General features: G+C 43.2%; 1 protein-coding gene across 2 annotated transcripts in view; it reads left to right on the top strand.

Moving 5' to 3' along the window:
- The window catches only part of PNPLA4 (patatin like phospholipase domain containing 4), a 112864-nt gene extending 96728 nt beyond the window's left edge, over nucleotides 1–16136 (top strand). The window contains exons 7-8 of one of the 2 annotated variants that reach the window (XM_041740616.1): nucleotides 13190–13247; nucleotides 16098–16136. In XM_041740616.1, the coding sequence (XP_041596550.1) occupies nucleotides 13190–13231 (42 nt within the window). In that variant the 3' untranslated portion in view covers nucleotides 13232–13247; nucleotides 16098–16136. Of the gene's footprint in view, nucleotides 1–13189; nucleotides 13321–16097 lie in introns of those variants that run through there. The other variant, XM_041740617.1, reaches the window with a different exon arrangement.
- The last annotated feature ends 8069 nt before the right edge of the window (nucleotides 16137–24205 follow it).

Below are 24205 nucleotides of genomic sequence, written 5' to 3'. Positions count from 1 at the left end.
GGTGGGTATTCTGAAGGCTGAGTCATATTCTATTGTGTATATAGACCACATCTTCTTTATCCATTCATTTGTCGAAGGACATCGTGGGTCCTTCCACAGTTTGGCTACTGTGGACAGTGATGCTTTGAACATTGGGGTGCAGGTATCCCATCATTTCACTACATCTGTATCTTTGAGATAAGTACCCAGTAAGCAACTCCCATTTTGTGATTGCTCTGTACTTTATACCCATTATTTTGCTTACATGTCCTAATGCTTTCACATGGCCATGGGGAGGGCTGAGCAAGCATTCAGAACTCCGGTTTGAGAAGACAGATGTGACTATGACCATCCAAGCAGCATGCCTGACAAGTCCCTAACCAGGTGGTATCTCCATTCTTCCATTTGCAGATGGGGTGACACGAACGCCTATGGAATGTGGTTGTCATACAGTTGTAAAGGATTCATGCGGGTTGGGCAGCTGACAATGAGCCCAGCAGTCAGAAAGGACTCTGCGTGCTAAACCATTCCAATTGCCCAGACTCAGAAATTTCAGCTTAGCGGGTAAAGAAATGCGTGCGACTTTATGAGCCAAGCACATAGGAGAGCCATAAAGTGTTTTGGGGACTTCACCTAGGGGACAGGAACAAAGAAAGAAATTTACTTGGGAAAAAAAAGAAATAGCTGAATTCAGAGAAAACCACCTAAAGCCTGAACAGTATTCCTTCTAGAAAATACAGCATCTCCTGCATGGTCCTAGTCTTTCACTCTTTCACTCTGGGCTGAGAAAGGCCTGCCTTTGGCTTTAATCACTGATGCGAAGATAAGAGAATAAGAGATGTGTTGACTACAGGGTCCGCATTCCACAGCCCTCAACACACCTTATAGGGTGGTTTAAATTGGGAAACTATTAGGTTTCAGGAGAACAATTAGCCAGACCACCTGTTGAGCATCTCCAAGAGGAAAAAAAGTTTCTTCTTGCATTCTTTAAGAAGATTCGCAGGCTGGTGCTTGTCACATCCAAGGTGGCATGTGGGGCTGTGGATGCTAATAATGAAGCTGCCATGATCTCACCTGGTTACTAGAGCAAGATCATCTGGTCAGGACAGGCTAGAGACCAGGCAGTGAAATTTAGCACATTCTTTTCAAGTTCCTCGGCCATAGGGAGTTGGAAGTGCTCAGACCCACATTCTCTCCTCTGGCAGATTTCATAAGACTTTGAACCAAAATAAGCACCTAAGGCAAACATAAGACACTATGAAGAGACCCAGGCACAGAAGACACGGCTCAGCTAAGCAGGGAACCACCATCCTTTGTAGTATGTGTACAGACTCAGGCTTTGTGTTTTCTGGGTGTTTTCCCCCCCTCCTCCAGAGGTAGAATGTCTTGCTGGAAGATTTTCATTTGAAGGAAAGCTTTTGGGATGAAGGGGTGAGAGACCAGTAATTGCTTACCTGTGGGCAATTCATGAATTTGAGGATTTGGTGTTTGTTGAAGTGGGAGAGTTTGGGAAGAATATCAAAAGAAAATTTACTTCCACTCGGTTTAAACAGCTAGGTTTTCACACTCCTCTGTGCAGTCACACACAGAGCCACGGGCCACTGCTGTATGCTCTGCCAACATGGTTCTTTTTTTTTAATATTTTATTTATTTACTCATAGAGACAGAGAAAGAGGCAGAGACACAGGCAGAGGGAGAAGCAGGTCCCATGCAGAGAGCCTGACGTGGGACTCCATCCAGGGTCTCCAGGATCATGCCCTGGGCTGCAGGCGGCGCTAAACCGCTGCGCCACTGGGGCTACCCCTGCCAACATGGTTCTGATTGTAGACCATCTGGGGACTGCGGGCTCTCGCTTACATTGTGCTTGTCGGGGAAGGCCCAATTAAGATGGCCATGTCCCCATGGGAGACCCAGACAGAAAAAGGCACTTCTGAGTCTATCAGACCTCTCAAGCGCCTGGCATCCTGCCTCACTCTTTCTAGATGTCTGCTGGTGAATCTTCCTCATTAACCCCATAACGTGGGCATTGACACATCACTCTGGCAAAGGAAGACCCGGAATCCCAGAGGTTGAGTGGATTCCCAAAGTTACAAGTGGGACCAAAAATACAACCAGGTCTGTCTGATATGGAAACCTACCCTCTTGTATTTAGACACAGAGCTGGCCACAGCTGGTGGGAAAGGAAAAGAGGGACAGCGGCTGGAGCATGCAGGCCAGCTCTGGTTTTTGCTTTGCTGGGTGGGTGATGTGCTGTCCTGGAGGTGTGCTTTGCTCTATGGTGACAATGCAACTGGGCTAGAAGGGGTAGAAATACACTTCTTACCTCCTCTCAAGCCCATGTCCTGGAAATGAGCTTCGCCAGGCATTGCCAAGCAAGATGGAGACATTGTGGGCAGTGTCATCCTTTATGTGCTTATGAAGAAGCAACAGAATGGTTGATGTTTTGGTCCTTTATAATGAATTCCATTGACTGTATATAGTGCTCGAAAGGAAGTGACAAAAGGGCAGGAACATTTATTTGAGGGACTACGGGAGACAACTGGGCTATGACTGTACATGTCACTCTTCAGAGGTACACCACTCTTGATTAAGCAGAAATTCATTGGGATTTCTTCAGTTCCAAGTTTGAATGAGTCTGGACTGACAGGCGATATTAGGGGATTGTCGGGGAATGGTCATCCAAACTGTGCGGCTGATAAGAACTCCCACACCTGCGCCTTTGCTCACATGCGTGTCTCCCTCTCTTGCATGTCACGCAGCTTCCCTGGCTCTGAATCATTCAAGCATTCTCCCCCCAAAGTCATTTTGACTGAGTGCTATTTTGTGCGGGGGGTGATACTTGCTATTGCTCTTTCCAAGTGATAAAAAGAGCACAGGTTAATGTGCATCTCTGAAAGGCAGAGTTCATGCACAATAATATTATTCTGCTCATTTTCCCTCTTGAGGATCATGAATTACATGTTGGTATATTATTCAGCTAGAGTAACACCTGGGAAAAAACTTCAACATTCAATATAGGCACGGATTTCTCTAAGAAATGTCCGTGCGTATGTGTGTGTTTGTGTGTATTTTAAAGATGTCCATCCTTGTATCCTCTTGCAACTGCACTCATTCAATTAACGTATCCCTATGTTTGTAAAGAGGATGTGCTGGCAAAGCGTGAAAGAACAGTCCCTGCTTCTGAGCCTCCTAATTGAAGAACTCAACCTACTTCATCCTGAGTCTTTCCCAGTAGCCTTTCTGTTGTCAAGGTGTATTATTTATTAACTCAACCTGTGATGTGTATTCTTTGAAAAAATAAAAAGAATATATTTTAAAATATTTTAATCTCAGTAATAGAGTACTTAGTTAAATTTTTAACAGAAAGCTGTGATACTCAGTTCAAGAGCAACTGTACGAGGGAAAAATAAGATGAAGAGATACATCTGGGTAAGAGCCAGTACATAAAATGTGCAATGAGCGGAACAGCTGCCCCTTATCCATCTGCAGACGTTCTGCAGACACATACTTCGCGTGCTGCAGCTGGGATACAGAACTGTCCCTGTCACTGAAGAGGAGGTCACGTAGAGAAAATGCTCCCAGACATAGCAGAATGGATTCTAAAGCAAAATATCTGTATCAGCGAAGACCTTTTGAATCCAGTATAAAAAGGAGGGCTTTGCTGTGTTCTGCTGTGTCTCACTTGACTACATTATCAAGGCTCACTGTGGGCTAGATAGCACTCTCCTGCACACAGCAGTGAGCTGTAAAAAAAAAAAAAAAAAAAAAGACCCAAAAGATTTCCTTCCCAGTAAGGAAAGATTTTATTATTGTAGGAAATCCAACTTTCGTTCTGGTTCTGTAGACAATTACTTTTTGAAGGGGAAAACAGTATTGAATATTTGATGGCATTTAAATCTTTCTTACAGCATCTTTTGTTCAATCATTCAGTCTTTTTAGATAAACGTAAAATAAATAGGCACACGGACAAATGGTAGTGAAATATTAATGGAGAGGGTGGGTGAAGCCCCACAGGCACTGATATTCTTGTTTCAGGAAGGGATGGACTATTGCACACACTCATGGTGGGGTTGTCCATAATTTGGCAGAAGTCAAACACCTAATGTCTACCTGCTGTGAACTGAGAGTCCGGCAGCCCTGGTCACCCCACTGCTTGGAGCTTCTGTTTGGTTCCTAGTCCCCCAAAAAACTGATCTCTTCATTTGGGAGTTTGGCGATCACTCTTCCGTTTTTACGTTTTATGTTTCATCTCTCTGTCCCACGTGTTAGAAGCAAAAACAGACCTCAAAGTGTGAGCTTAAAATTTCATCTAAACTCAAAGGTGCAGGGTACCTGGGTGGCTCAGTCAGTTAAGCATCTGCCTTCAGCTCAGGATGTGATCCCTGAGTCCTGGGATCGAGCCCTGAGTCGGGCTCCCTGTTCAGCAGGGAGCCTGCTTCTCCCTCTCCCTCTGTGGCTCCCCTGATTGTACTCTCTCTTTCAAATAAATAAATAAAATCTTTTAAAAACAGAGAGAGAGGTGTTACACACTAAATTGCATCCCCCCCCCCCCCATTCATGTGTTCACATCCTGACTGCCAACATGATCTTCTATGGAGATGGGCCCATGGTACAGGACTAGATTTAGATGAGGTCATGAGGACAGGGTGCTCCTGGTGCTCTTATTAGAAGAGGAAGAGACACCGGAGCAGCGTCTCTCCAACACAGGAGGACACAGCTAGAAGGCTGCGGTCTATAAGCCACAATGAGCGCTCTCACCAGGACTCAACTGCTGTGTGCCCAGTGTCTGCATACCCCAGAATTCATATATTTAATCTTAACTCCTGGCGCACCTGGCTAGCTCAGTTGGTAGAGCATGCGACTCTTGATCTCAGGGATGTGACTTTGAGCCCCACATTATGTGTGGAGACTACTTATAAATAAATAAACAAATAAACAAAACTTTTTTAAAAATCCTAACTGCCAATGTGATGTTATGTGGAGGTGGGGCATCTGGGAGGTGATAAAGTCATGGGGCTGCACTCCTGAAAAAGAGACACCAACGACCTCCCTCATCTTCCTGCCACTTGTGGACACAACGAGAAGATGGTCATCTATGAACCAGACACCGAATCTGCTCAGCATCTTGGTCTCAATCTTCTTGGCTTCTAGAACCGTGAAGAATATATTCCTGCCAGTTCATAAATCACCCAGACTCTGTTTTGCTGTAGCAACGTGAATGCTGTTAAGATCCCACAATGCTGACATCCTGATCCCTGACGTCCAAGCTCTAGAACTGTGAGAAAATATATTTCTGTTGTTTAAGTGTGTGGAACTTGGTTATGGCAGCCTGAGCCCACCAAGGCTGGAAGCCGCAGGAGATAAGATCCCTCTACTTACCAGGCCACATAAGTGCATCAGAGTGAGCCACTTGAGGTTGGCCCGGTGGATCTGCTACCAATATGTGGATACGGCACGTTGGGCACATAACAACAGGCAAATGCAACTGAAATATTTTGGATACTGGCTGGTTTTTTTTTTTTTAAGATTTTTATTTATTTATTCATGAGAGACAGAGAGAGAGAGACACACAGAGAGAGAGAGAGAGAGAGAGAGAGAGAGAGGCAGAGACACAGGCAGAGGGAGAAGCAGGCTCCATGCAGGGAGCCTGATGTGGGACTCAATCCCACGTCTCCGGGATCACGCCCTGGGCTGAAGTAGGTGCTAAATCGCTGAGCCACCCGGGCTGCCCTGGGTTGTGTGTGTGTGCGTGTGTGTGTGTTTAAATATTTCTTATTTGACATCATTCCTTGATATCTTAAACTTCATATTGCTAGAATCTGATATCTTCAAATTGAGGACAATAAGTAGGACAATAAATAAGTAAGGATACCATTACCTAATACATGTTACCACCTTTGAAGCTTCTAGGACAAGACAAGCTGTAGATAAATCAATGACTTAGACAGAAAATAGATGGATAGGTAGCCAAAAATATAGCATTAGTTCATGATTAGCAAGTGATTCAATCCTACTAGAAAAATGAAAAGCTTCTGAAGGGCAAAGCTAAATCTCTCCATTAATTACATACCAAATAAAGGAACTCTATGAAAAAAATAAACCCACTGCAAATCCAGAAGTATAAAAATCAGCTACTTTTACATCACCGATGAGACTCATCTTTTCTATACAAGACAATATCACCTATTTAAATCTGAAGCTATTTTTGTGTTTGCCTCATCTGTGTAGGTACTATATTTAAGGCAGACGTGTGATGGAGGACAGCACGCCTCCTCCTGTGGATTAATTTAGGGGATTCACTTGAAAAATAGCCTTACCTTCCTCTAAATTAAGAAATATTTACTCTCACTCTGCAGATGTCGAAGGAGAAAAGAAATGATAGGGCTCTTGGTTTCAAGAGAAATGTCTCTTTATAGTGTTATAAATTGTGCCTTGCAAATTAAACTTCTACTAGCAAAAGTTTCCCTCTACTCTGGGAAAATAGACATTGTGAATACAAGGCTTTTCTTTCCAATTTTAGGGCTTCTGCATAAACTTAGAAAAAGTTAAAAATAGCTCAATATTTGTTGTTACTCAGGTAACAACAACGGAGAAATAGGAAAACATGGATAAGTCAGTCACCTGATTAAGAAAAATATAACTATTAAAGTTGCTATAAAGAATAAAACTCTTGTTTCTGCAGAACCACACTACCTCTCTGCACCCCATTTATATCACATAGTGGCCCTAAATAGACTTTTTAGATAAGTGGGCACCTCGGTGGCTCAGTGGGTGAGCAACTGTCTTCAGCTCAGGTTGTGATCCTGGGGACCTGGGATCGAGTCTCACGTCGGGCTCCCTGCAGGGAGCCTGCTTCTCCCTCTGCCTGTGTCTCTGCCTCTCTCTCTCTCTGTGTCTCTCATGAATAAGTAAAATCTTTAAAAGAAAAAGAGAATTTTTATTTAAGCATAAGTTTTAAGTAGATATTTTTTGACATTTCACCAGATGGATGAAAATTATTTTACAAATGGAACAGTTTTATTAAACTGTAAATGTTCAATTAAAGAATTGTGCATTTATAAAAAAGCCAACTCACACACAAATGCACAACATCAACATGTTTTTAATTCAGGTCTATATGCCTGCGGGTGCCAACATTAAACAAATCTAGTCTCCTACTTGAGTGTGGGGCAGCAAAGGATGGAGGTATGGTGAGGGTGAGTGCGGTGGGTTTTCAAATAGAAATCTCTCTGTAAAGAAAGTAGTTGCAGTTTCCATTAAAATTGGTGGAAAATGATAAGATAATTTGCAATTTTACCTCTGCCCTCAAGTAGCTTATAGAAATCAGGACATGCAAACAACTCTATCCGCCAGAATAAAATGCACAATAGAAGTAAAAAAAGAAAGAAAGAACAAGCCATGGTAGCGCTAAATCAGAACAGATTCACTCTGACGAGGCTGGGGCGTGAAGTTGAGAACAAAGCAGTGGACAATATGGGGCGAAAGGCCTTGCAAACAAGCCTTGAAAGAGAGATTTTTCCATTGTTAAGAAAATGGTCTGAGATACCACAAAAAATTAAGTCAGTTTTTATGCTATATGCATTTATTCCAACTTAGATGCAAGCTAGCCTCCTTTTGGAGGCTCCTGGAAAACTACTTACTCCAGCAATGTTCAGTGGTGCAAGCTTAGCCTGATGGCAGCGTTACAGTGGGACAGGGAGGGAACAGGGGCACAGGCAGGAAGCGCAGGCGCAGGGTGGCAGATCCCGAGCAGAGCACAGGCCGGTGCAGCATCCCAACCCCCCCCCCCCCCCCCCCCCCGCTGGCTGAGGGAGGAGCCCGGAAGAGGGTGGCGGGAGGGGCAGATGAGAGGGGCAGATGAGGGGGCCGCATGGGCCATGGCAAAGGCAAGGCAGCTACTTCCTTCCTCGGCCTGGTGCTGGGCCCTGGCCGTCTGTTCGCACTCACTGCCCTCCTCCTCCGTCGCTGGGCCTCCAGTGGGATCAGGACACAGAGACCCAGGTGATCACAAGGACTCTGAGGTTATGGCAGGGCCCGTGCCAGGCAGGTGACATGGGCAGGTGCCCATGGGCAGCTGTGGCACCACGGAGCTGCGGGGGGCGGGGGACGCAGGGTGTGCACACTGGCAAACATGACGCCATAGAAGCCCAACTTGGACCCAAAACATCCTTTTGAAAACTTCTTTCTTCTTTCTTTCTTTCTTTCTTTCTTTCTTTCTTTCTTTCTTTCTTTCTTTCTTTTTCTTTCTTTCTTTCTTCTTTCTTTCCTTTCTTTCTTTCTTTCTTTCTTCTTTCTTTCTTTCTTTCCTTTCTTTCCTCTTCTCTTCTCTTCTCTTCTTTCTCTTCTCTTCTCCTCTCCTCTCCTCTCCTCTTCTCTTCTTCTCTTCTCTCTTTTCTCTTCTCTTCTCTTCTTTTCTTTTCTTTTCTTTTTTTTTGAAAATCAGTTTCAAAATCCCAAGCCCAAAATTCATTTCTCCGTGTATGATATACTAAATAATACATAGCAAAGAGACCCATGAGCACGGTCCTTGACCGGATCGTCTCCAAAGCCTTTCTTTAACCAGAGTTTCAACTCAATGTTATTAAAAGAGTAAAAAGAGAAACAAAACTTTTCTTCTCAATTGCTTAAAATTCCCTGATATGCTTGGGCCCTGTATGGATGGGAAAGAAAATGCTTTCAGGATGAAAATTAAAAATTAATGACTTTTGAAGCATAAAAGCCAAAAAAGAAAAAAAAGAATTGATTTTGCATTTTCTCCTTCCCTCAAATAGATTTATAGTCCCAAGCTTTTTCTCTGAAAGTAGACAGGATTTTAAAATAAATCTAAACACACACTTTTTGAAACATACCTCAGCACGTGATTTTTCATTGTATGAGGAGAGGGGCTGGGGAAGAAGTATCAGAAAACAAAACGGATGCTCACAATTGGGATGTGCTCTGGCGGCCAAAGAGGGTGGAAAATCACACTGGTTAATTATTTAAGATTGGAAAAGAAATACCCGTTTCCTGTAGAGAGAAGGCATCGCATACTAGCTACAAAGCCCAGCGAATAAATAGGCTGCAGGGGAACCTACGGACTACTCGCTTCAGTTTACCAACTAAATAGAAACAGTGCATTTTAACTAGTGGAACATTGCACGTGCGGAAAGAAGCGTGAGTATTTTTAGTTTATCGCAATAGTTACGCAACGGACGAGGAGTAAAGTCTATCATTTGGAATTGGCTTCACAGTGACCAGGCCTAGCACGCTGGTGGTGGCTGATGAAAGCGTTTAGTGTCCAGTGTTAGTTTAGAATTAAAAGATCAGGACTCCCTGTTTACCTTGAAGAATGATGATTGATGGGTGCCATAGGTCCCACAAAAATAGAATTTATCGCTCTGCTCAACAACCTTGCACACTTGGAGGTCAGTAGTGGCCTTGCCTTGCCACATGTCCCCTGCTAGTGAGGACTGGCAGATAGAGAGCAACAGTATAAAATTCTGGAGGTCGAGGTGCCTGGGTGATTTAGTCGGTTTAGCGTCCGACTCAATTTCAGCTCAGGTCAGGATCTCAGGGTCCTGAAGTTGAGCCCCCGTATTGGGCACGCACGAGGTATGGAGCCTACTTAAGAGTCTCTCTCCTTCTGCTTACCGTCCCTCTAAAAATAAGATAAAGTGCTGGGGAAAGTGTATTCCCGTATTTTTTTTTTAAGTTTCTCTCTTGCTGGAATTAAAATTCAAAAATAAAAAACCTTAATTAATTAAAAAAAAAGTTTCTTTCTTCTATCACTGCCGACAGAAATCTTAAAAGCCTCTGATGCCCCTAGAGTCCACATAGGCTTTGAAGTCATCCCTCCTCCCAGCTTCTCCAGCTCTGGGCATCCCCTTGGCCCATTCACCCATCACTATTCACTGTTACCTCCTAAGAATCTAACTTTAAGTCAGGAGCTCTACTGCAAAGCCATCTGGATAACCTGATTTTGTGCTAAGTCCTAAGCCACGAGTTCTCAACCTTGACTGCACACTAGAATAACCACACTAGAGTAGTGTTCAAAAGCTCCAGTGTCTCCCCAGACCAATTAAATTAGAATCTGGCAATACCGTTGCTTGTTTCCTATGCCCACAGCAGCTCAGGTTAGGAAATGGCCAGTGGTTCAGTGTATTCGCCATGAGGAGAAAGGCCTTAACACAACAGTTCCTTTCGAGAACACTCCGTGGGGTGGAGTCCCAGGTACTGGGGAGTCCAGAAAACTGGGGTTCTGCAGGCCTGCACATTGGTGAGTTGACACCTATTATGTCACTCTCCCAGAGATGGAACCGATAGGCCAAATATTCTAGAAGTCCTGGTTTTTAAAACATACAAGCAAAACAAATACAGAAAAATAAACTCTTTTTAAATGTATTTAATCCGGAACTCGCAACATTTTTTTCCCGGAGCATCTAAATTCGCATATGTCCAAGTGAGACTGTGTGGTTCCTCCCTGGGGAAGAGGCTGCACACGATTCCTTGTGGTGCTAGAACGTGGGCCCAAAGACAGGAGGGGGTCCATGAGAGGCTCCACAGCCTGCTCTCTGGCATTACTCACTTTTTTCATAAAAGTCTTGGCTCCCTCAATCTGTAAGTCCTCTCAGCACATGGAACCGGCTTTTCCTCGCACAGGAAGAGCCAGGCAGGGATTCATTTGGTGAGATTCACTTTACTTCCCTCCATGAGGAAATTCAGATACCCGACTCTGCAGCTGCAGTGACCCTCAGACCTTATCGAAGATGAAATGATAAAACTCCAGCTGTGAGTCCTCATCCCGCCAGCTAACGCCAACAGTCCCCAGGTCCATCATCTGTAAAAGCGAAGATGATGGAATTACTGGCCTCGCAATGTGAGTGACGAGGAGACACAGCTGTCATTTTCAGAGAACACGGTCACACGGCTGGCCCAGGGACCATCAGCCACAGACGAACACAACCTGTTCGACTGTTTTAAAAGGACCAACTTGGTGCAGACAGTGCATAGAGAATCCGCACAGGGGCCGCGTGGGGAGGAGATGCCTGCAGCCCCCAGACCCTCCACCGCCGTGTGGCGTCCCCACAGAAGCTAGGAAATGGCAAGTGGCCAACAGAAGGAGAAAGAAGTCAAGAGGCTTGGAGGGGTCCACATGGACATTCGTACTGACAAGACCAAGTGCTGCAGGAACCCAGGAGCATCCATTTCATATGCGGAACAAGGAGGAAGCAAGGACAACAGGATGTCAATTCTTTTCTTCCAGGCCTTATTTTTTAAGAGCAGTTTTATTTATTTATTTTTTTAAAGGAGAGCTTTTCTTTTCTTTTTTTTTTTTTAATTTTTATTTCTTTATGATAGTCACACAGAGAGAGAGAGAGAGGCAGAGACACGGGCAGAGGGAGAAGCAGGCTCCATGCACCGGGAGCCCGACGTGGGATTCGATCCCGGGTCTCCAGGATTGCACCCTGGGCCAAAGGCAGGCACTAAACCGCTGTACCACCCAGGGATCCCAAGAGCAGTTTTAATTTGCAACAAAACTGAGAGGGAGGCACAGAGATTTCCCATAGATTATCTCCCCCATCGCATGCACACTCCACCCCTCACCCCAGATACATCTTCATGGACACGTGATCATCGCCAGTCCCCAGGTGACCTTAGCTTTCGCTCTCGGTGGTGTACGTTCAGTGCGGCTGGACAAATTTATAGTGACATATATGTGTCATTAAAATGTCACACAGAGTATTTTTGATGCCTCTCAAAGTCTCTGTGCACTATTTGTGCCCCCCTTTCTCTCTGACAATCGCTGATCTTTTCACTGTCTGCACTGTTTCGCATCTTCCAGAATGTCACACACTTGGCATCATACAGTAAGTAGTCTGTTGAGACTAGCTGCTTGTGCGTCGTAAGATGCATTTAAGGTTCTGCTGTGAATACTAATTCTTAAGAGTAATGGATGACACAGGGGCGCGTGGGTGGCTCAGTCGGTTAAGCTTTTGCGTTTGGCTCAGGTCACGATGGGGGTTCCTGGGATAGAGCCTCGCCTGGAGCTCCCCGCTTAATGGGGAGTCTGCTTCTCCTACCTCTGTGCTCCACCCTCTGCTCTCACTCTGTCTCTCAAATTAATACGATCCCAAAAAGAAAAAAAAAGTAATGGATAATTCAGAGGAGGTTCTGATGAGAATGATTTCGGGTGGCACGAACAGTGGAAGATTTAAAAGTTAAATATTATCTATGATGCAGATTAGTTGGCAATTTTTAAGGAGAATGAGTTGGTCACAGCAGGAGAACTTTATTGATGTTAATATTTTTTGTTTTAAATACTACCTTGGAAAACGTGCACCATAACATATGCCCTCAGAAGTTAACGTCAGCATCTCGTAGGGTTGGTGTAAAATCCTGGAGAGTTCCCTGCACATTAGAAAGGAGGGTGTAGGTAGAGAAAATCAGATGTAATGCAGGTTCCACACGTGATGTAAAGGCACTTCTGCAAACACCAGATTAAGCTGCACTCACTAATTAAGACATTCTCTCCTAAGATAACATCTCATTATTGCTGATCTAATTGGGAATTCATGAGATTTAGATGTCGCCTAGCAAAATGTTATCTTTGCAAAAGCAAAGCTCGCTTTCACACATTGTACACATTTTTAAAGTAGCAAACCTGTAGACCTTCAAATCGTAATATTATGTAGAACCATTCTTTCTACTAATGTGAAGTGGTGAGGTTTACAGATTTTCTATTTTGATGCACAATTCATACTTCTGATTTTCAAAATAGAACATTTTATATGCTGGATCCAAGGCTTGTATTAATTGTAAATCAATCATTTGTGCACATGATTGTAAAGGGTAAAAATACAAAGTATACATACTTCTTAAGGGTAGAAATGGTTCCCCCCTTTTTCATTAAAATGAAAAAGGTCTAATTTTAAGGGCTCATGAATCTATATAAAATCAGAACCATTACCTGGCCTGTCCGTTGCTATGGCTACATACTCATGTGATCTGTAGATCTGATATAATTCAGGTATCTGCAGAGCAATATCATTGCAAAGACATCAGAGAAAATTTAAGCAGCATAGGGAACCAAGAAAAATAATTTACAAAGAAGATTTTAAAAGAAAAAGGGCACTGGAGGAAACAAAATTTCTTACTTTATTTTGTAATATATTTTCTACCTTTATTATTAAATATTTGTACATATGTTTAATATATGTTCATTCTCTCCTAGGGATCTATTTCTTCCATTAAAACTGAAAAGTGCACACACTAACTGGACAAGAAAAAAGGTAAAGATTTCCTTAGCTATGGAATGTACTGCATGAAAGTAATGAAATACATTTGTAGAGAATAAAATTGTTGTTTTTGCTTTCAAACCATAAATTACAAGAGCCATGTTTCTGTAAAGAGATTTATCTGGCACCAAACCTCTATTATATTTTATTGAGTGACCTTTGATAAAATTACAGAGCTATGTTACCTTTGTAAACATTAACTTTCTGAGTTAACAGTTGGATTTGTCATCCAAAAGTAGAGACGAAATTTACAATAAAACAATGGTTAGGTATTGATGTGGTAAAAAAGGCAAGTCCCTTAGCATTCACACCTGGCTGACAGATATAAATACCATGTTCAGGGATGAATTGCATAATTAATTAACACCACTGGACATGATTTTCACCTGAATCTATTAGAGCCAAAGCAGGCATTCAGTTCCGGGGATCACAGGAAACCATGCTTCTTAACTGGCATAGTAAAGTGATGGGTGCATAGTGACTCTTGTAGGGATGGTATTTTGCACAAGTCTTTTGATGCAATTAAAAGAACACAGAATTACCAGGGTGCCTGGTTGGCTTAGTTGGAAAAGCATGCGACTCTTGATCTCAGAGTCCAGAAGTCAAGCCCCATGTTGAGTGTAGAGATTACTTAAATAAATAAACTGAAAAAAAAGAAAGAAAGAAAAAAGAATGTAGAATTACTGATGAAAAGTAGAGAAGAAAGCATAAAGATCAAGAGAGAGGAAAAATATTTGATGGCAAAGATGAAGAATACTGAACAAACAGGAGAGCACTCAGAAATCAAAGAAGAAATACTGAACACCGGTCCAGAAAGAAGCCCCAGACATGAGTAAGCAAGCCACAGTCAACATAAAAGAAAGTGATTGTGGCAACAGGAGAGTGACCTGTGACCCTCCGTGATCTAGCTCTGCCTCTTCATAATGACTGTATCAGTCAGGAGTTTCCAGAGAAACAAAACCAACATGATGGATAGATAATAGATAAACTGATGATAGATCAATTGATTGATGGGTTGATTGATAGGTGATGGATTGATAGATGGCAGGTAGGTAGGTAGAGAGATGCCTATATAGGTTCTGGAGGTCTATCTATCTACCAACCAGATTGCTATATACTGAGATTTGCCTTTGGGAAACAGGCTTGTATGATCTAGGGGGCTGAAATTAGTAGGGCAGGCAGGAGGCTGGAGACTCAGGATGTCAGTGTTACAGTTTTGAAGCTGGATCGCTTACTCCAGGGACTCCTACTTTTTTGTATTCTAAGTCTGCAAAGGACTGGATGACGTCCACCCATATTACCCAGGGTAATCTCCTTAAACACAATTGATAGGGGATCCCTGGGTGGCTCAGCTGTTTAGCACCTACCTTTGGCCCAGGGCGTGATCCTGGAGACCCGGGATCGAGTCCCACGTCGGGCTCTCTGAATGGAGCCTGCTTCTCCCTCTGCCTGCATCTCTGCCTCTCTTTCTCTCTCTGTAGCTCTCATAAATAAATAAATAAAATCTTAAAACACACACACACACACACACACACACACACACACCTGATAGCTGCTGCTGCTCACATCTACAAAACCCCCATAGCAACATCCACTCTGGAGTCTGACCCATCTTCTGGGCACCAGAATAAAGACACATCGCTGACCAACTCCTCTCTCCCTCTCAGGTATACACCTGCCTCTCGCATCAAAGCCAACAGATTCCTCTGTGTTGAGTTAGCACACGCTGGATAAATCTGCATTCTTTTCAGTTTGTTTGCACCCTGGCTGGTCACTGGAATCTCCAGGGCCACAGCTGCCGATGGTCAGGCTAGTTGTGTTTACAATGACATATGTAAATGAGACGGAACTGCAGAGACAGTGGACCCAGGCTCTACATTCGTGGACTCCACGGCTACAGAGGTTTGGTCTGTATGATCAGACATCTCTTCATGCTTTCACACACTTCTTGATATTGTTGTGAGTCGCTGACAGGGGTGAGATAGTAGCACGGTGGCTTCTGTTATTGGGCTGCAGGGGTCTGATAACACCCTTGCCACTTACGAGCTGATGACCTGCAGAAAACTGGCTACTCTCTCTAAACCTTAGTCTGCTCACCTTCTTGCACCTGCTGTACAGCTATTAAGTACCAAGCTGGATTTTTGTCATGATGCCATTGCAGAATGTGTGTAAATTCGATAGGACAGGATGTATCCAGTCAATACCAGCTACGGTTATTAGCCCTTGTCAGTCATCCCTGACCCAGACCATGGCAAAGTAAGGGGTATCTATAGTTGCAGGACGTGGGGTGTGTACTGAAGATGGGGTGGCCGTGTGTGACTCTCTAGAAAACTTGCTCTGCTCCAACAGTAAGTTGTCTGTAACAAGAGGTAAGGAGGTAAGGCTGATGTTCAAGTCTCTTATTTAAAAAAAAAAAACTCACTCCCGTGATCACACGAGTGCCCTAGCTCTGTCTTTCTGCTTCACAGCCAAACAGTAACACAGTTGTCTATGACCTGCTCTTTTTTCTCTGAGTCCTCAACCCACAGCAGCCTAGCATCTGCCCTAGTACGATTCTGAGATGAATCTTGGATCCTGGACACTTCTCACTGATTTGTCGCCTCCCAAAAAGCTCTTGTACATTTCCACCTTTCCAGAATCTTCCTTTGTGGTAACAGCCCCTTTGCAGTGTCGCAGACAATTTTCCGTGTAGTGGTAACAATAACATGAGTCACTCATATTCTGCATCAGTAAATAAATATATGCATCTTATTAATATTTTATATGACCTTAAAAAAGTGGTTTTGCAAATGCTCTGGGAGATCAGACTGATGATTCCACATTGTCCACACTGTCCCCCTGCAGGCATTTTGCAGCTCAGAATGATGGCCTGCACTGGGGCTTCTTGGGTTTTCATCTGTATTCATCTGCAAGTTTCTCACCCACCGCCTACCCACCACCATTTATGCTTCTCATCTGTGAAGCAGCACAAAGTGGTACAGTAAGTTGCTGACTCCCTTCCTGACTCCCTGGGTGTCCTTATTTTGTCCTGATTTGATTTGAATAGGATAAGATTAGGAAAATGGAAATTTACCACAATGCCAGCAACATGGTTGTTTCTCGGGTGGAACTGGGTAGCAGAGGAAAAAGAGGAAGGAGGCTTATGTTTCACTATATGCCCCTCAGGACCTTTGAATTTTGTGCAACGTGCATGTAAGCTTATTGCACTACGTTAACTAAGAAAATGAGAGTAACTGAACAACCAGGAAATGAATTTAACTGTAGGATACCAAAATCAGAAACTGTCAACTTTTATTTAAAAAATTACATAGTCAAAACACAATGTTTTCCGTAGATCTTATATTTTCATATTCCCAGTTACATGCTATAGATCACCACTGCCTTGCAGATTTCTTCCCACCTGGGGAATCTAGAAGTCAATGCAGAGACTTGGTTCCTTTTTTTTTTTTTTAGATTTCTGCTTTGTCAACTATCTTTCTTACGAGCGAGTGACCCCATTAGCAATATGTCACCTGGGAGCATAAAGAACAACGGTACGCTTGTAGCTCTCAACACTTGCTTGGGTTTCACCTTTCTTTCTAGCCTAGCTGAAGACCATGAAAGTAGGCTCTCTCTCAACCTGGCCTTGACCCTGAAGCTCCTAATGGGATCAATGCCAGCAGATCCCTGGGGAATGATGCAGCTTCCCAGGCCCTGGGACAATACATGCTCTGCAGCACCAAAAGCATCAAAAGGTTGTTTCTCAAATACAGAATAAAGCAGATGCTTCAAAAATGCTCTCCTATGGGCTCACTCCAAACGCACAGCTGCTGCTCTGCAACCCTTCCCCGGCCGCTACTTTCTAACATCAGGTGAATCATAGAAGACCAGGTTTGGGACCCAGTGACATCACTGTATCAAAGAAAACCCAGGAAGCCTTCATCTTTTTCTCTGACTTGACACTGGATCTAAAAGCTCTCCTTCTCCTCTTTTTCGCAAAAAATACGGAGGAGAGTGCCATGCACAATGGACAGAATATCAGACATCCTCTTGCTGTCTTCGTATAGTCCAGAACATCCACCCCTCCTTTCCATGTATGGTACACACAGCAACACTGCAAAGACTTGCTTTCTGTCTGAGATTATATATACATCAGAATAGATGGGAGTTGCTGCATTGCAGACCTTGGACTGAGGCAGAAAACAGAGATGTCGTTGCTGGAGAAAGCCAGATAAAGGTTAGGCTAACACGACCCAGGGCATGTTCACCGTTAGAACTGCTTTGCATTCAAACTAACGTTCGGTGGGGGTTCCCCGGGTGGCTCAGCGGTTGAGCGCCTGCCTTCAGCCCAGGGCGTGATCCTGGGGTCCCGGGATCGAGTCCCACATCAGGCTCCCTGTGTGGAACCTGCATCTCTCTCTCTCTCTCTCTCTCTCTCTCTCTCTCTGTCTCTCATGAATAAATAATAAAATGAAATCTTAAAAAAAAAATAACATACAGTCATCTACATAGATGAGAGCACAGCGGCCCATCTTCCCAGTCTGATCTCTGTACCGTCAAAGCACACGCATCAAGACTGCTGCCATATTCGGTGTCATCTACCCCTTTTGCTATTTGATTGAAAATTATTTTCTAATTCTTTCCCATCCTTTATAGAAGCACATATTTAAAAAAAAAATCTAAATAAAGATTATTTTTTTCTTTATCGCCAACGTCAGCCTATACTCTGTGGGAAAATCTGCTGTGAATAAGAATTTAAAGAAAGTGCCTTAGGCTCCGAATGAGGCATTTTAAAAAACTTTTTATTTTTTTTTAAAGATTTTATTTATTTGAGGGAGAGAGAGAGAGAGCATGAGTGGGGTTGGGTGGGGTGAGGGAGAAGGAGAAGCAGACACTCCCCACTGATCAGGGAGCCCAACTTGGCCCTGGGATCATGTCCTGAGCAGAAGGCAGCCGCTGCTTAACAAACTGAGCCACCCAGGTGCCCCTAAAGGACAGTTTAAACATTACTGAGATAAGTGCAGGGCCTTACAAGTTATCTACTTTGAAAGGAAATGTATGGGATCCCTGGGTGGCTCAGCGGTTTAGCGCCTGCCTTTGGCCCAGGGCACGATCCTGGAGTCCCAGGATCGAGTCTCGGGATTGAGTCCCACGTTGGGCTCCCAGCATGGAGCCTGCTTCTCCCTCCTCCTTCCTGTGTCTCTGCCTCTCTCTCTCTCTCTGTCTCTCTCTCTCTATGTCTATCAAAAATAAATAAATCTTAAAAAAAAAAAGGAAATGTACATTTGGATAGAGGAGTTGGGTAACTTTTTTAAAGACGATAAAAACATAACTACTATAAACCAACCATAATCAACAGGCACATTAAAAAGCAAAAATGACTTCTCTGCATTTCTTTGCCCTCACACCTTGCATTATTTGCCTGTGTTAAGGGACATCTAACATTATTTCAATGTCACAATCTAACATCTTAATCTCTTGGCTTAATTTCACTTTTCTAGCCGACATAGAAAAATTTACAACTCATATCAATACCAGAAGGCATCCTATTTTCCCGGTAGCTAAATTATTAATAAATATGTCAAGGAAAGAAAACTAGCATCGACCCTTTCTGTAGCTTGACTACTCCTTAAGTCAATACATGCGGACTATTGACCCTGAAGTCAGTTTCCCACAGGGTGTAGTGTTTTGGAAGCTAATTCGCCCCTATCTGTAGGGAAGCAGATGGTGCAGTGACCAAAAACATTGTGTGAGAGACAAGGGACAGGGTTTTCAGTCCTCATACTGCCACCAAGGCACCTTTCCTTAGCTCTCCCTGACTTTGCAAGCAAAGGAAGGGCTGTAATTAGGACTTGGAATATCCCTTCCATTTCAGGATTCAGTGCTAAGGTGCTCCCTTCAACGTGAGAGGCAGGGGTCCGTAACTAGAAATCTAGACTAGCATTTTCCACCAGGGTTTGTAGGACTCTAGAGAAATCTCCTTTTCATCCGTCTCGATGGCTATACCGGACAAGCTGCCAAGAGAAGACCTAGTATAAGTATGAGGCCAGAGCTTCCACTGTCTCCTCAGATTCATTGTTAAACCCTCCCTGGGTCATTTTTTGAGAGAGATGAAAAGAAGACACTGAGTTCTGAGAGAGTCCTTACTCAATTCAGGTGTAAGAAAACCAATCCAAAGATCAAATAGAATTTTCTTGGCATGTCCTTTGTAATGATAAAATCCCATTTAAGGTAAGCATCGTCACTCCCCTTGCAACGGATGAGACAAACCAGGCTTTCAAATGTTAGGGACCTTGGGTAGGGCCCTGGCCTCTCTTCAAACATGGCGCCATTTCTGATGTGGAATTCTCTCCCATGTGGTGGGTCTTTCTTGTGGAATCATACCTCCTGCAGTCAGTTTCTTCCCAAGGTCAAGATTCTCAGAGCCTTCAGTGTCACCACAGATAGGTAGCTACTCCAATATACCCAAGAGTCAACGTCTCTTGAGTGTGTTCAAGTGTGTCTAGGTCCTTGTCCACATGACAGATTCCAACCCCACAGGTGTGCGCCAGCCTGCAGGACATAATCCGGTCACCATCTCCTTCATTCCAAACACTGTTCTCCGAGAATGAAGCCTGAAATCTTACGCAGCTCTCGTTGTGGTCAATTCATATCTTCAACTTATTAAATGATAAGATACTTGATACCTTTTTTATCCTGTGCCGCAGATCCACAGCCTGTTTTCTTTGCAAGTTCTGTCTGGGCCGCCGGAAGGAAGGCTGAGCTACTCACACCATCAGCATTCAGCTCGGAAAAGTAGACTCAGTTCCGGTCTGTTGGTGTCTTTTGCATGAGTTGGTATCTTTCCGATGAGTTGATGGTAGATGAGTTCGGAAATGTTCAAGCAGAGCTCTTATCAGACAGCTAACAGTAAACATGAAATTCTCGGCAGGAAGCTAGAAATAAGAAAGAAATGTTTACATAGAACCACAGTTCCTGTTTCTGATCCTAACTCCAGCTGACACTGAGCTAAAATGTACTTTGGTCAGCGATGTTTGTGAGCATCCAGCCCCTGGATGCCCTTGCTTTGCCTCTACGGGAAGGCATAACCCTTCTTTTCTGAGGTGAACTGGACTGGGAACTGCTTCTGTGTCTGTCTAAGACTTGCTCCCCTTCTCTCTGTAGCCTCAGGGCAACCTCTGCCCGGTATCACTGTGGGGCTTCTGTTTTTCTGTCACCGAGGTCCTGGTGGGTGAAAGACACTTCTCAATGGACTGCAAGGTTCTCTTCCTAGATGTCAGGCCATCTTGTACTTGTTTTCAACTGTCTTTGACCCTTTCTCCTACTAGACCTTGTGACCTGCTAGTGGTTCCAACTGGTAGGAAGCTATTTAAAACTTGATTCAATTCACTAAGATATCTGTGATCCCTCTAAGCCTCAGATCTTGTGAAAACTCTTGAACATGCCTCAGGTCCTTACACTTGACAAATTGCTACTCATGTCGGGACGAAAGAACCTGAAATCCAAGACTCTCCCTGCTGGCGTGTTGGTCCATTCATGGACATCCTTCAGGCTGATCTTTCAGAAAACTATTCATTTGCTTAATTTAGCTCATCTCTTCTCATCTTGCCACTGACAGTTTGCTAGGGAATGAGATTTTAAGCTATATCCTAGAGTACAGGAACCTAACACAAGTAAAAGGGAAAAAAAAAGCCCCAGATGATTTCAGTAAAAAATGTGTCCATCTCTTCTGCCTCAGTAGATTCGTGAGGTAGGAGAAGAGAACAGTACTCTAATTGTATGGAAAAGCAAAAAAGGATGGTTTGGCAGAAGGCTGGTGAAAAAAGAAGGTTCATCATATGGAATTAAATCCCAGTAATTGGATTCTTCTTAGTATTTGTGGAGAGAAACAAAGAATAGAATTCTTCTTTTTTTCCTTAGAGGGGGCAGGTAGGAACAGAGAGAGAATCTTTAGTAGGATCCATGCCCAGAGCAGGGCTCAATGTGAGCCTTGATGTCACAGCTCTGGATCATGACTGGAACCAAAGTCAAGAGTATGAGGCCTAACAGACTGAGCCACCCCGACTCACCTAGAATTCCTTTTTAGTGAGTTTTTGTGCTTGGATTAAATACACTAGACACAACTGTGGCACGCACCAAGTGAGCCACATGCTCAGTAGACTTTCACATAAGCACACGCATGTATGGAAGCAGACTCTAAGGAAACAGTTGCTGGAACGTACATGCAGGATTTAATATGGGGAATCTCAGGAATGTGGCCAGCTTGGCCAGGTGTTTCAGCTCTCTGTCCTCTTCCTTCCTCAACGAGAAAATGAAGAGTGTGCATGACAAATCTAAAATTATGTCTGCCACCAGACTATGCTCTTAAAACTTTTACTTTCATTGATGACAGATAACACTGTATATATATTTATAAAACCCACCAGAAATTTAGGGGAATGGACTCAGTTTCTCGGGACCCACTTGTTCAGTCACTATAGGGAAGGATAAAAGGTATGCACAAAACACCAACAAAGTAGATGCAGTGGTAAGTTCCTATTAATTCCAACAAATTATTTTGTACTTCTTGACGTATTATCCTCTAAATCTGCCATCGTGCTTCAGCATCTATATGGCACCGTCCCAGACTCACATACAGACAGCAAAGGGAAACGTCATGTTGCAGTACTCTCTACCAGATAGGATTTTCATGGCAGAAGGAAAGTGAGTAATGGAGTTGCCTGTGCAGAGTTCCAGGAATGTAGTTACTCCTGGTTCATGATAAGCCAAACGGGATCAAATTAAAGGGCCAGGTGAACGGAAGAAACTGTTATAGAAGTTGATTGAGGCAAGACCATTGGGAGAGTAGAACAAAGTGGCATGCGTGGGAAGGACTAGGTGTGCCTCGGAGGTGTGCTACATTGAGGGCAGCTGATTGGGAAACGCCTTCTATCAGGTGGAGTCCTGATGACACCCCTCATTGTAAAGTATTGATCTCCGCATGTGCCTTTGTGTTAATAATCACGGGATACCCTTAGAGAAAATGATTCAGCTATAAGAAGGAAGGAAATTCTGACACATGGTACAACACAGATGAACCTTGAGTACACAGTGCTACATGAAATAAGCCAGCCACATAACACACATGACAAATAATGAAATTATTGCCATGAATTTGGCTTCCTGACTTTTTGATGGTCTACTCAGCAAACAGTTGATGTTAGAAACAAAGGTTTTATGTTCATTGAGCAAATTCTCTGGTGCATACACTTGACAAACCAAATATTTCAGATTAAAAGAAAATGTGTTGGAGCTTGCAATATTGGTGCAAAATTTTAAAAAATCTTCCTGTACTGCCTATATGACCCACCCATACCGTGTTATTTGATATTTGGATATAGAGTCCATAAGATCAAATGGCATTAAGAAGTGGACCGAGTAGGGATCCCTGGGTGGCGCAGCAGTTTAGCACCTGCCTTTGGCCCAGGGCGTGATCCTGGAGACCCGGGATCGAATCCCACGTCGGGCTCCCAGTGCATGGAGCCTGCTTCTCCCTCTGCCTATGTCTCTGCCCCTCTCTCTCTCTCTGTGTGTGTGACTATCATAAATAAATTTAAAAATTAAAAAAAAATAAAGAAGTGGACCGAGTAGAGTTTAAATAAACAATCCACAAGTACATTCTGCAAAGGAAGGAACCCCTGGATGTTACAGTCCCAAGAATTCCCATGCCCAAAAAACAAACATGAACCCTTCTTGCTCAACAATATTGTTCTTGATTCATCTATTTTTTATGAATGTCATTTCATCAAATTATTCAAATGGAAGTTTCACACTGTTCCTAAAACACCTCTGTAGAAATCACTGAAAAACAGCTGATTATTATAAATGGCAATTCAGACTCAAGGTCTGTGGAAGCTCTGTGGAAACCAGGGTAAAATCCCCCAGGTTTGTTTTCTATACTATAAAATATCTAGATTAGGAAATTAGGATGAACAAGTTTTCAGTGAAATGAGCTCTGAATGGGTATTTTGCACCTAAACGAAAAATCAGTGTTCACGTCCTAATGGGAAACAGTATGCTGCCTCTCTTGAACCTCCAGGGTATTCGTTGGCAATCATTCCTAAGAAAGCTACTTTATACCACCTGCCTTGTCATGTCTGATACATCCTCAGCCTCCGCCACTAGTATTATATATAGTGAGGAGTATTATATAATGTCCAGTGACAGCTGTGAAGATTTTCACATTTTTAAATGTTTCTAATGAAACCATGATGTATTAAAATTATACTAGAAAGTGATTTTACCCAATTATGTGTAGTACATCACATGAGATTTTTACTTTAGGCAGGGGATCAAGGTAGTTGTGATTGTGTATCAGTGAGATCAATCCTGTTAGTGAATATTTAATTTTATAACTATATTTTCTCCTCTATTTCTGTAAAATCCATACACCCCTCTATCATTTTATCAATATTAAATTATATTAAACAGATAGCAGTTTTATTAGATTAGCTGCCACAGAATGGTGGCTCATATTTTCAAATGTATTTATTTACATGCAGATCATTTTCTGTGCCATCTTAATATTGGGAGAGAGGGAATGTCTGAGAAGATCCACATATGTACTGGTGTGAACAGTCTTCTCACAGACTGTGAGACCCAGGAATTGGTAGAAGTAGGATGGGCAATTCCTGCAAACAGGTCAGATGACTTCCTTGAGTTTAACAGATCCACTGAAGGCAGTTTGTAGAGCACCTGGATTTCTAAACCATCAGGCCAGTTTCCAATCCAATGTAGTGTTTCTCATTGAAAATGACAGGCAAAACGTCATTTTCATTGGAGTATGAATTTCCTAGTGTACCATGTATGTAGGTGGCCTTCCTTGTCTTGTGAAATCTAGCCAGAAGAAAATCCACAGGAACCGAGTGCAGATTTCCTTTGCATCCCAATAAATAAGTAGTTGTTAAATGGCCAACTGGAGTGAGTGAGGGGCA

The sequence above is a fragment of the Vulpes lagopus genome, chromosome X (assembly GCF_018345385.1).
Source record: "Vulpes lagopus strain Blue_001 chromosome X, ASM1834538v1, whole genome shotgun sequence".
Lineage (NCBI taxonomy): Eukaryota > Metazoa > Chordata > Mammalia > Carnivora > Canidae > Vulpes > Vulpes lagopus.
The sequence above is the reverse complement of the archived record's forward strand: the minus strand, read 5'-3'. Positions and strand labels throughout refer to the sequence as shown.